Below are 12,572 nucleotides of genomic sequence, written 5' to 3'. Positions count from 1 at the left end.
ATTGCCCACCTTAATTATAACCCGTCTAAAATGTCGTGCCCTGCCTTCCTTTTGAGGAGCACTCTATTTCCTACTCTTCTTGTTGCAGAAAGGAGACCACAAATGAAGTTTTAATTTTAGGATACAAAATAAGATTCAAATAGAAGTTTAAAAAAAAGAACTCTTGAGACTTCATAATCATTATCATCAAATTAGTGCAATAAATATTGTATACCTCTCCAGCCATAAGACTAATGTTATGCTTACAGAGCATAGTATCACTTAAGGACTACATACACATTACATATCACAAATCACAAAGAAGCACCTAAAATTCAAACAAAATAATATTTAAAGAGAAAATTTGGTAATCGAGTGAGAGATAGGATCCAGGTGCTGCAACCAAAAAATTCATAACCAAACATTTTTAGAAACCATCTAAGTAAAAAGGCAATTTAATCTGGATGGGACTTGGGCCAGTCAGGAAAGGAAGAGAAAAATAAAACATTTTACTTATCTGCTTTTAAAATTATGAACCAGGAATTTAAAGCTTTATTTTTAAAATAATCAGTATACCTCACAATAATATATTTCAAATATAACCAATAATCAATAATATTTCAATTCTATTTCATGGCTATTTAAGGGGCATGGATATGAAAATAAAGTGGGGTTAGGCAGACAAACACAGAAAGACAGAAACATAAAGGGAAAACCAGAAAACATCACAGAATTTGGAGTCAAAGGACTTGAGTTCCAATGATGGTTCTGCTATTTACACCTGTAGAAATCTGAACAAGTCTCTTTGGAACTCAGTTTCCACACTCATGAGAAAGAACTGAGTCAGATGCCTCATTAGGTACCTTCTAGCTCTAAATCTTATAAAACAAAATTTATTTTTATAAAGTGAATCATATTTGAAATGTTCATCAAATGAATTTTTCTGAATCTCCCTTCAGAGGTGGCCTATAATAAAAGATATTATTGACTGTTGATTATATTTGAAATATATTATTATGAAATATATTGATTATTTTAAAAATAAAGCTTTAAATTCCTGGTTGATAAGTTTAAAAGCAGATAAGTAAAATTTATTTTTATGAAGTGAATCATATTTGAAATGTTCATCAAATGAATTTATCTGAATCTCCCTTCAGAGGTGGCCTAAATGAAAGATGTTGTTAAAAGTCTTCTTTCAGAAGAATTGCAGACTATCAGTCATGTGAAAGGCTGTTCCAGATCAATGAAACAAATATAGCTGAAGACTTTATGTCACATACCTTAATAAACTCAAAATGGAAGCATGAACTAAATACTAAAGATCATAGGGTTAAGGACAAAGACAGATTTATGATTTCACTGGTACAGGGAATTCTGTAGTGAGGAAACTCTCACCTGCACCTTTTCTATAATTTAAAGTTTCAGAGAGCTGCCTAGAACACTGAGAGATTAAATGACTTAACCCAAGTCAAACAGCCAATGTGTGTCAAACTAGAACCCAGGTCTTGCTAGGCAGCTACTACCACTACTAGTACTACCACTACTCTATGCTTTCTAATATATTATAGATTATTTCATACAAATCATAAAAGAACAAGATGAAGTACATTTCACAGTTGTGGCTGGGGATACATTCTTAGTCACAGCGTCACTGTGATTACATGAAATTGAAAAGCTTCTATACAAACAAACTGAATGCAATAATTATGAGAAAGAAATCTATGGAATAACAAACATCTTTGTATCAAATATTTCTGTTAGGGAACTGATATCCAAGATATATGGACAACAGAAAGATTTAAGAACAAAAGCCATCCACTGACTGGGGAAATGACTAAGCAAATGGTAATACATAAATGTAATGGAATATTATTGGGTCATAGAAACAGTAATACAGTGAAACATAAAAAGATTTATATGAACAGATGCAAAGTAAAGATAAGCAGAAAAACAATTTATAAAATGACTTCAACAATGTAAACTGAAAAAAAACAATGATAACAACCAAACATAACATGTAATTACAATAATAAAGCCTAGTAGAAGAAAGGAGAAAATGCATGTCCCCCTTCCTACTTTGCAGAAGTAGTATGCTATGGGAGTGGATACACTGTCAGACTAGGCTGATTTGTTCAACAGTTTTGCTAAACTACTCTTTACTATCCTTTGTATTATTTATTATATGAAATGGTTCTTTGGGGAGAAATGAAGGCAAGAATATATTTAGAAATGACAATGATGTAAAAACAAAGATAAGAAATATTAAAAAGAAAAACAATCTTCAGTTATCACTTCAATATGTTTAAGATTTTTCATGTTTTTCTTAAAACTAGGGTACAACTGTAATTCTAAATCTTACTTGAGATACTGATTTTAGCTTCTGCTAATGGAATGGCTTGACAAAAACTCCTAAGGAGAAGCAAAAATATAACATATTGAAACACATTATATAAATAATGTACTGAATTTAAAATAAGGTATTTTAATTTTATCCAATATATTTTTTATAATAATTAAATGGGACTTCACTAATCCATTAGTTAAAGAATCATGAACAAAAGATGGGAGACATAAGAAAATGGACATTTAATAAGAGGACTTTCTAAGCATTTTTAATTAAAAGACAAGAACTGAATGAAAAATTTGACCTCCAAATTCAAGACTCTTTGGAAACATAAAAAGGTAAAGAAGAAACAGGAGAAAATATAAGAAATTCAATAAGCTTAAACTGTTTATATTTCTCGGTGCCAAGATAGTATCTGTAACTCTTAACAACTTTATAACTTTAACAGCAATTAAGACTATATATACAAGGGGTGACTGATGGGATGATACCCCAAAAACTAAAATAAAGGGGTAAGAAAATTGCACTGGAAGGAGGAAGGAGATTGAATAGGGTAAATTATCCCACATAAAAGAGCTATTATAATGCAGGGGAAGATGGGGGAGGTGTGTGGCAGGCAAAGCTTAGACCTTACTCTCATCAAAACTGACTCAAAGAGGGAATAACATGCATAATCAGTTGGTTACAGAAATCTATCTTACCCTCTAAGGAAGTAAAAAGGGACACGGATAATAGAAAGGGTAGAAGAGAATAATAGAAGGGAGAGTAGATTAGAGAAGGCAGTGATCAGAAGTAAAAAAACTTGTGAGAAGGTAGGGTGTAAGAGAGAGAAGGAGATAAACAAAAAATAGCATGGAAGGAAATACACAGTTCTAATAACTATAAAAGTGAATGGGATGAACTCACCCAAAAAGCAGAATGGATTAAAAACCAGAATCCTACAATATGTTGTTTACAAGAAATACATTTAAAGCAGAGAGACACACACACAGGGTAAAGATAAGGCGTTGAAGCAGAATGTATTATGGAGGTAGCAATCATGATCTCAGACAAAGCAAAAGCAAAATTAGATCTAATTACAAGGAATAAAGAAGGAAACTTTATCTTGCTTAAAAGTACCATAGATAATGAAGTCATATCAATACTAAAAATATACATGCACCAAATGGCAAAGCATCTAAATTTTTTAAGAAGAAATTGAGTGAGTTACAGGAGGAGATAGACAATAAAATTATACTAGTAGGAGACCTCAACTTTCCCCTCCTAGTACTAGATAAATCTAACTAAAGAATAAAGAAGAAAAAAGGAGGTGAATAAAATTCCGGAAAAATTAGATATGATAGATCTCTGGAGAAAACTGAATGGGAACAAAAAGCAGTACACGATATCTACACAAAAACTGACCATGTACTATAGAACATAAAAACCTCATGATCAAATGATGAAATGCAGAAACAGCAAATGCATTCTTTTCACATTATAATGCAATAAAAATTATATTCAATAATGGACAATAGAATGATCAAAAATTAATTGGAAATTAAATAATCTAATTCTAAAATACAAGTGGTTCAAAGAATAAATCATAGAAATAATAAGTAATTTCATTAAAGAAAATGACAACAATGAGATAACATATCCATTTATGGGATGCAGCCAAAACAGTACTTAGGAGAAAATTTATGTCTCTAATTGTTTACACCAGTACAATAGAGAAAAAGCAGATCAATGAATTAGGCATGCAATTAAAAGAAACAGAAAAAGAACAAATTTAAAATTCCCAGATAAAAACCAAATTGGAAATTCTGAAACTCAAAGGAGAGATAAATAAAACTGAAAGTAAGAAAACCATTGAATTAATAAAACTAAAAGCTGGTTTTGTGAAAAACCAATAAAATAGATAAACCATTGGCTAATTTGATTTAAAAAAGAAAAAACCAAATTACTTGCATCAAACATGAAAGGAGTGAATTCATCATCAATGAAGAGGAAATTAAGGCAATTGCTAGGAGCTATTTTGCCCAATTATATGCCAATAAACTTGGCAATCTAAATGAAATGGATGAGTATCTAGAGAAATATAAATTACCCAGATTCACAGAAGAAATTAAACACATAAATAACCCAGTCTTAAAAAGAAACTGAACAAGTCACCAAAGAACTTCTAGGAAAAAAATCTCTAGGACCAGACTGATTCTTAAGAAAAATCTACGAAAACATTTAAAGAACAATTAATCTCGATACTATATAAATTATTTGGAAAAAAATAGGCGAAAAAGGAGCCCTACATCAAATTCCTTTTATCACACAAATATTGTGCTGATACCTAAACCAGGAAGAGCCAAAATAGAGAAAGAAAATTACAGACCAATTTCCCTAGTGAAAATGCAAACATTTTAAATAAAATACTAGCAAAAAGATTACAGCAATATACCATAAGGATCATATACTATGATCAGGTGAGATTTATACCAGGAATGCAGGATTGGTTCAATATTAGGAGAACTTCCAGCATAACTGACCATATCAATAACAAATCCAACAGAAAGTATATGATTATCTCAATGTAGAAAAAGCCTTTGTAGATGTAGAAATGTAGAAAAAGCCTTTGACAAAATACAGCACCCATTCCTATAAAAAACAATAGAGAACACAGGAATAAATGGAGCTTTCCTTAAAATGATAAGTAATATTTATCTAAAACAATCAGCAAGCATTATCTATAATGGGGATAAGCTAGAAGCTTTCTCAATACAATCAGAGTTGAAGCAAGGATGCCCATTATTATCTCTACTTTTTAAAACTGTACTAGAAAAGTTAGCTATAGCAATAAGAGAAGAAAAAGAAACTGAAGGAATTAGAATAGGTAATAAGGAAAAAAAACTAAAATTCTCTGCAGATGATATGATGGTATGCTTAGAAAATCCTAGAAAATCAATTAAGAAATTACTTGAAATTATTAACAACTTTAACAGAGTTGCAGGATGCAAAATAAATCCACATAAATCATCAGAATTTCTATATATTACCAACAAAGAATAGAAGGAGAAAATCTTTTTAAAAAAACTAGATAACATAAAATACTTGGAATTCAATGTGCCAAGACAAACCCAGGAAGTATATGAATATAACTATAAAGTACGTTTCACACAAATAAAATCAGATCAAAACAATTGGTAAAATAACAAACCAATAGATAATTCTACTTAAATTAAACGATTTGTTCAGTACCATACCAATCAAACTACTAAAAAATTATTTTATAGAACTAGAAAAATTCATAACAAAATTCATCAGGAAAAACAAAAGGTCAAGAATATCAAGGGAATTATCAAAAAGAAATGTGATTGTTAAACATTACAAAATAAAAAAAAAAAAAAGAAATGTGAAAGAAGGTGGTTTAGCTGTACCAGATCTCAAGCTGTATTATAAAGTAGTAATTATCAGAACAATATGGTACTGGCTAAGAAACAGAGTGGTGGATCAATGGAATAGATTACATACAAATTAAATTAATAGTAATCTAGTATATGATAAACCCAAAGATCTAAGTTTTTCGAACAAAAACTCATTATTTGACAAAAATTGCTGGGAAAACTGGAAAAGAGTATGGCAGAAACTAGGTATAGATCAATGTATCTTATACCATATACCAAGATAAGGTCAAAATAGGTACATGATTTATGCATAAAGGATGATAATTATAAGCAAAGTAAGAGAGCATGGAATACTTTATCTGTCATATTTATGAATAATGGAAGAATTTAAGACCTAAGAAGATATAGAGAGCATTATAAAAATGCAATTTTGATTCTGTAAAATTAAAAATTTGCACAAACAAAACTAATGCAACCAAAATTATAAGGAAAGCAGAAAACTGGGAAAATTATTTTTACAGGTACCTCTGATATAGGCCTCAATTCTCAAATACATAGAGAAATGAGTCTAATTTATAAAAATACAATTCATTTCCCCAATTGATGAACGGTGAAAGGATATGAACAGAGTGTTTTCAGAGAAAGAAATCAATGCTATCTACAATCATATGAAAAAATGTTCAAAATTCCTACTGATTAGAGAAATGGAAATTAAAACAACTCTGAGATTATCACCTTACACCTATCAGATTGTCTAATATGACAAAAAAAGGAAAATGTTGGATGTTGGAGGGAATGCGGGAAAACTGGGACACTAAAGCACTGTTGAGGGACTTGTGAACTGATCTAACCATTCTAGAGAACAATTTGGAACTATGTCCAAAGGGCTATAAAACTGCGCATACCCTTAGACTCAACAATTTCACTGCTAGGTCTGCATCCCAAAAACATCCAAAAAAAGGGAAAAGGGTCTATTTGTACAAAAATATTTATAGTAGCTCTTTATGTGGTAGCTAAGAATTGGAAATCGAAGAGATATCCATCAATTGGGGACTGGCTAAATAAGCTATGGTATATGAGTGCAATGGAATATTTTGTACTATAAGAAATGACAAGCAGGATGATTTTAGCAAAACTTGGAAAGATGTAGATGAACTGATATATAGTGAAATGAAAGGAACCAGGAGAATGTTGTACACAGTAACAATACTGTTCAATGAAGAATGACTTAGTTATTCTCAGTTATACAATGATCCAGACAATCCCAAAGGGCTACTGATGAAGCATACTTTCTGCCTATATAGAAAGAACTGATATTGTTTGAATACAGACTGAAATATGCTACTTTACACTTTTTTCTTTTATTCAAATATTCTTAGACAAAATAATTAATATGGAAATGTTTTACATACTTGCATGAGTATAATATATATCTGATTGCTTACTGTCTCAAAAAGTGCGGAGGAGAGGGAGGGAAAGATAAAATTTGGAAATCAAAACTTTAAATAAAACTGTTAAAACATGTTTTAAAAAGATCAACTAATCTTCATCATATAGTATTTACTGCATAAACCATTAGCTACAGGGCAAATATTATATTCAAAAATTTATTTACAATCTAATGGAAAATGCTTACTACCTGTGTGACTTTGGGTGAGTCCATTAATCTTCTTGGACCTCAGCTTCCTCTTCTGTAAAATGAGTGGGTTGGACTCTAAGGCTTCTGCCATAGATTTAGGATCCTATGAAAAGGGCATGTTTCCTCTCAACCATAAGCTTACCAGTTCATGACAGGCAAAGAAGTAAATACAAATGAAGCTTGTAGATAATGTTATCATAGATAAAAAGGTAGAAAGAAGCAGCAGTTTGATCAGATCACAAACCAGAATAGCAAAAGGTTAAATACCACTATGACTGGTCACTGAGCCTAGAAAATCCAAGTCCTTGAGGCTAGAAAGTACACAGGAAAGGATGTCAAAGCAGGTAAGGAACATATATAAGAGGGAAAGAATAAAAGCAGCAGCAAGACAAGGTAGTTGAGGAGACAAGGAAAGTAATGAGAAGGCAAGGAAAAAAGTTGAAGAGGAGGAGCTGAAGGGACACAAAAATACTACCACAAACTTCACCTAATGATCACTTAATGAAAAAATTGTTATATAATATACCACATTTCCTAATTATGCCAGTTAATTGAGATTACTAATATTTACATAATAACAATGGCTAATGTTTATATAGTGCTTACTCTGTGCCAGGCACTATGTTAAGCACTTCACAATTATTATCTCCTCTGACCATCATAACCTCTGGGAGGTGGGTGCTATTATTATCCCCATCTGGTAGATGAGGAAACTGAGGCAGACAAGAGATTGAGTAACTTGCCCAGGGACACACAGCTAGAAGTGTCTGAGGCTGGATTTGAATTCAGGTGTTCCCAGCTTTAGGTCCAGCACTCTACCGAGTGCACCACCTGGCGCTGCAGTGGGTATAAAGAGGTTTCATTATCACCAGGAGTTACAGCATCATTCCTCTAAAATCCTTTAGGGGTGGGGAACCTATGGCCTCAAGGCCACATGTGGCCTTCCAGGTCCTTGGGTATGGCCTTTTGACTGAGTTCAAATTTGAGAGAACAAATCCTTTTATTAAGGGAATTTGTTTGGTGAAGTGTGGATTTAGTCAAAGGGCAAACTTGAGCACCTAGAGGGCCACAAGTGGCCTCAGACCACAGGTTCCCCACCCCTGTCCTACTTCCTTATCTAAGGTGACTTGGCAGACAAATTAACTCAGGAGATTCCTACCAAACTGGAAAGGCTTTGAGTAAAGGCTCAGTGATGGGCTGAGTTTATCTGTTGTAGGAGGATCTCCTCAGTTAAATGTAGAAAGGATTATCATCTGGTTAGTCACAGTTAGTCACACACACTTTTTTCAACCAAAGTAAATTACAAAGACTTAAATTGCAGAAGAGTTGCAACTTTCACTAATGGAAGGTGCCCCCACATCAAATAAATCATAGATCTTTGAAATATTAAATTATTATACCTGAAGTATAAGAATATTCCAACTTTAGGTTACTACTCATAATTATAAAATGCCGGTCTACTGTAACCCAGGGCTCTACAATCTTCAAAGAACTGCTGCCTGTGGTATCCATGAGTCAGGAAAGTCCAACCCAATCCAAGAAAATGCAGTGGCCTTTAGTCACAAGAAAATCTATTATGTACCAGGTACTATGGACAGTGTTTTGTTGTTGTTCAGTCATTTTCAGTCAGTCCTGTCCGACTCTTCATGACCCCATTTGGCGTTTTCTTGGCAAGGATACTGGATTGATTTGTCATTTCCTTCTCCAGCTCATTTTACAGATAAGGAAACTGAGGTAAATGGGGTTTAAGTGGTGACCTGCCAAGGATCATACTGCTAGTAAGTATCTGAGGCCAGATTTGAACTCAGCAAGAGGAGTCTTCCTGACTCCAGACCTGAAACTATCCACCAAGCCACCTAAGTGCCCCACCGTAGGCAGTACTGGAACACAAAAACAAAAAAGAAATTGTGCCAGCCCCCACAAACTTATATTCTAACATTATTATACACATACAAAAACAAAGACAAAATATAAACAAATGTACACAGGCGATGATGCAGTCCTTCAGTTTTAAACATGAGAAAACTAAGGACCAAAGAGGTTTGTCACCTGCTAAAGTTATAGAGCAGCATAGTCAAGAATGAATTCAAGTTCTCTGGCAAGAAATTATCCATGATCTATAGACAAGAAATCCATGTTTTCCCTACCCATGAAGTTTTCAAAAACAACACAATGTACTTTAAAGACTTAACTCATAACAGTACAAGTTCATAGACTTGTGTTGGGAAACATTTATTTATGCTAATTAAGATTGTTATTGGTCTTTTTGTATCATTTTCAGTGAAACACTTTATTTTTGATTTCTTGTGGTATCAGTGATACTGACTAACAGTGCTGGGTATATAGCAGAGGCTCAAGGATTAATTACTCATTCTTGATTTTGGAATACTTGGGTTTAAGTCTAGGCTCTAACATATATTTTTATACTAATTTTGTTCAAATGGGCACATTACAGATAAGTCTGTTTCCTCATCAGCAAAATGGAGATAATAATCCTTATTATATCTAGATATCTCAAAGGGTTGTTTTGAAAAAAGTATGGAGCAAGGAAAAGAGATTTGGAATCAGAGGACTCAGGTTTAAATCTGTGTCTGCCACTTGGCCAAATCATTTATCCCCTCTAGGCTTCAGTTCTCTCAAGTGTAAAATAAGAATTGAAACTAGATGACTTCCAAAACAGTTCCTTCCATCTTTAAATCCATGATAACAAAGGGGGAAGAGGAGAGTGGGCCCACGGACAGAGAGAAAGCACACAGAAGAGCATGCACACAGTGTGGTAGCTAGAGACCTGGTCTCAAGGATGGAGGACCAAGGTTCAAGTCCCTATATCCTGACTGTGCAACCCCTGGCAAGTCATTCCATTTATCATTTCTCCAGGCAACACTCATTGGTGGAAGAAGGTGCTTCTTCACTAAGAGTTCCCTACATCAATGAAATCACATATCCAAACATTATCCCAATAACAGGAAGCATACAAAGGATTAGTAAAATGTATATGGTCTCTAGTCTCAAAGAGTTTCAATTCAACTAGACAGCCAACTGACAATAACAAACAGAGATAAAATTTAATTGTTCTCAAAGTAGATGCTGATCACTTGGAGAATGGTTATAATACATAAATGTAATCAAATATTGTTAAACTGTAAGAGGAAACAAAAATGAAGAGTTGAGAAAAATATGGAAAGTCTTACATGAACTGATTTTTAAAAAGGCATACAAAACAAAACAAATACATGATTCAACAATATAAATAAACAGAACAAGAACAACAAAAAAGAAAATGGATACTGTATAATTATAATAACCAAGTTTCGAGTTTCCTGGAGAAAAATTATTTTTTAAATAGCCACAGAGATTTGAAGTCACACAAAGATACTTTGAGTTTGTCATCTTTTTAAACTCAAATTCTGGTCACAAAAAAATCATCCTCAAAAATTTACCTTAATTTACAGAGAACATGGATATGCTGGTGAGATGCCAACAGTAAACCCTCAATTGGAGGGAGGTCAATAAAAGAAATTGCAGAAGATAAATGAATTTAGCTAGTCATAATTCACAATCTAGCCCATCCATTTTAGATTATGCTTGGCAACAATAACAAGGTCATATGAATTTAGTCTGGAATGGCAATTCCCAGGACAATCTTCCTTGGGAAAATAATTACTGAGGGGTTTGAAATTCAAATAAAAAAATTATTAAGCATCTACTATGCTTCATGCATTGTAAAAGGTACTAGGGACAAATATTATCCCTTTTTGAAATCCACCCCTCTTCTTTCCCCAAACAGAGTCAAGGACAAGGTTTTTACAAATAAATAAATGTCTAATAAGTCCTGTCTAAATGAAGTATCCTACTGCTGTTTGTAAAGTATTAAAAAGTACTTTATAAAAATTATACTGACACATTAAAATATACTAAATAAGTCAAACAAAAAATTGTATTTTATGAGAAAATAATTTGCATATATTTATATCACTAAAATTATCACAATTTCATTGATCATTATCATTTAAATCATCACAATTGTTAAAAACATCTCAATATTATGCTTTTTATGATAAAGAAACTAAGTCATTAAAAATTCTTTCACCTCCTAAGCCAAATTGTGACTATGATAACAAAATTTGTTGGTAAAAGTAGGGTCAAGAAATTTGGCCTCATATACATAAAATATATTAAACTACTATTTCTCTGTGTTATCATAATTCCAAATAGAAAAAGAAATTTTTCTCAGTTCTGAATCTTATGTGTTTTGTCACTGCTGACATTACCTGGCATAGTATTCCCACTTATGTTAGCATTCATGAGAGCAATGAAAACAAAGAAAAAATAAAGGAGGCATTAAATGAAAATGTCTAAAGGGAGAGAGGTATAAATCAAAGAATCCTTCAGTGCCAAGTGAAACTAGGCTGAATGCTACCATTCAGGAGGAGTCACATTAAGCATAAAAACTTTTTGGCCTTTCTGGATATTAACAAACTCTATAGTTATGAATACTTGGGGAAAGATTGGGGAGAAAAAGATCCATGTGTTTAAAAATCCGTCAGTTAAATATCAGTTAAAGAAAGAGTTCCATCTTTACTGAAAAAAAAACCATTTATATTTAAAATGTGCACTCCTGTAGGATATAAACAATGACAGGAGCAAGGGAAAACAACATTATATTCAAATATGACTATGGACAGTCCTTTGATCTTACCTTCTTCTTCCTCTTTCCCTCCCACCAATACTGCTGTAAGAATCGTAGCAAACACACTTAGCAATTAGGAAACTGTGAAAGTTCAGAATTGAATGGAGGAATGAAGTTGTGAAAAAGCAGCCCTCAGCTCCCACAACTCTCTGTTAGGGTTTGGCTTCTTTAATGTCCATAAACAAAAATACTTCTACATTATCTAAAATATTTCCTTCATTCTACTATACAGTCAAAAAATTTAAGATTTATATGACTTAATTAGTCATCTAGCAAAATAGGATCATCAGTCATTCATACATTACTGTAACAAGCCTAAACAATTCCACTGAGTGAATGGGTGTAGTGGGGAAGATGAGAGAGATGGGAACCAGACAAATATTTTCAAAGCATACAGTGCTTTGGAGGTAGTTAAGATCCTGTAAGAGGGAGCTCAGGGCAGGAAGAGAGTAGTGAGAGTTAGGAAAAAAAAAAAAAAAGGATTATCTGAAAATGGGTGAACATGAAAATAAGGAGACAGAAAAGTGACAAAGATAAACTTTA

At 32.8% G+C, this 12,572-nt stretch overlaps 1 protein-coding gene across 4 annotated transcripts in view; it reads right to left on the bottom strand.

Moving 5' to 3' along the window:
• The window catches only part of MON2 (MON2 homolog, regulator of endosome-to-Golgi trafficking), a 145,158-nt gene that overhangs the window by 118,157 nt on the left and 14,429 nt on the right, over positions 1 to 12,572 (bottom strand). Inside the window, exon 1 of one of the 4 annotated variants that reach the window (XM_072655242.1) lies at positions 7,340 to 7,442. The exons of the other annotated variants lie outside the window; for them this stretch is intronic. Coding sequence (XP_072511343.1) covers positions 7,340 to 7,430 — 91 coding nt within the window. The 5' untranslated portion in view covers positions 7,431 to 7,442. Of the gene's footprint in view, positions 1 to 7,339; positions 7,443 to 12,572 lie in introns of those variants that run through there. 4 annotated transcript variants of the gene reach the window in all.

Source organism: Notamacropus eugenii, chromosome 3, assembly GCF_028372415.1.
Source record: "Notamacropus eugenii isolate mMacEug1 chromosome 3, mMacEug1.pri_v2, whole genome shotgun sequence".
Taxonomy (NCBI): domain Eukaryota; kingdom Metazoa; phylum Chordata; class Mammalia; order Diprotodontia; family Macropodidae; genus Notamacropus; species Notamacropus eugenii.
The sequence above is the reverse complement of the archived record's forward strand: the minus strand, read 5'-3'. Positions and strand labels throughout refer to the sequence as shown.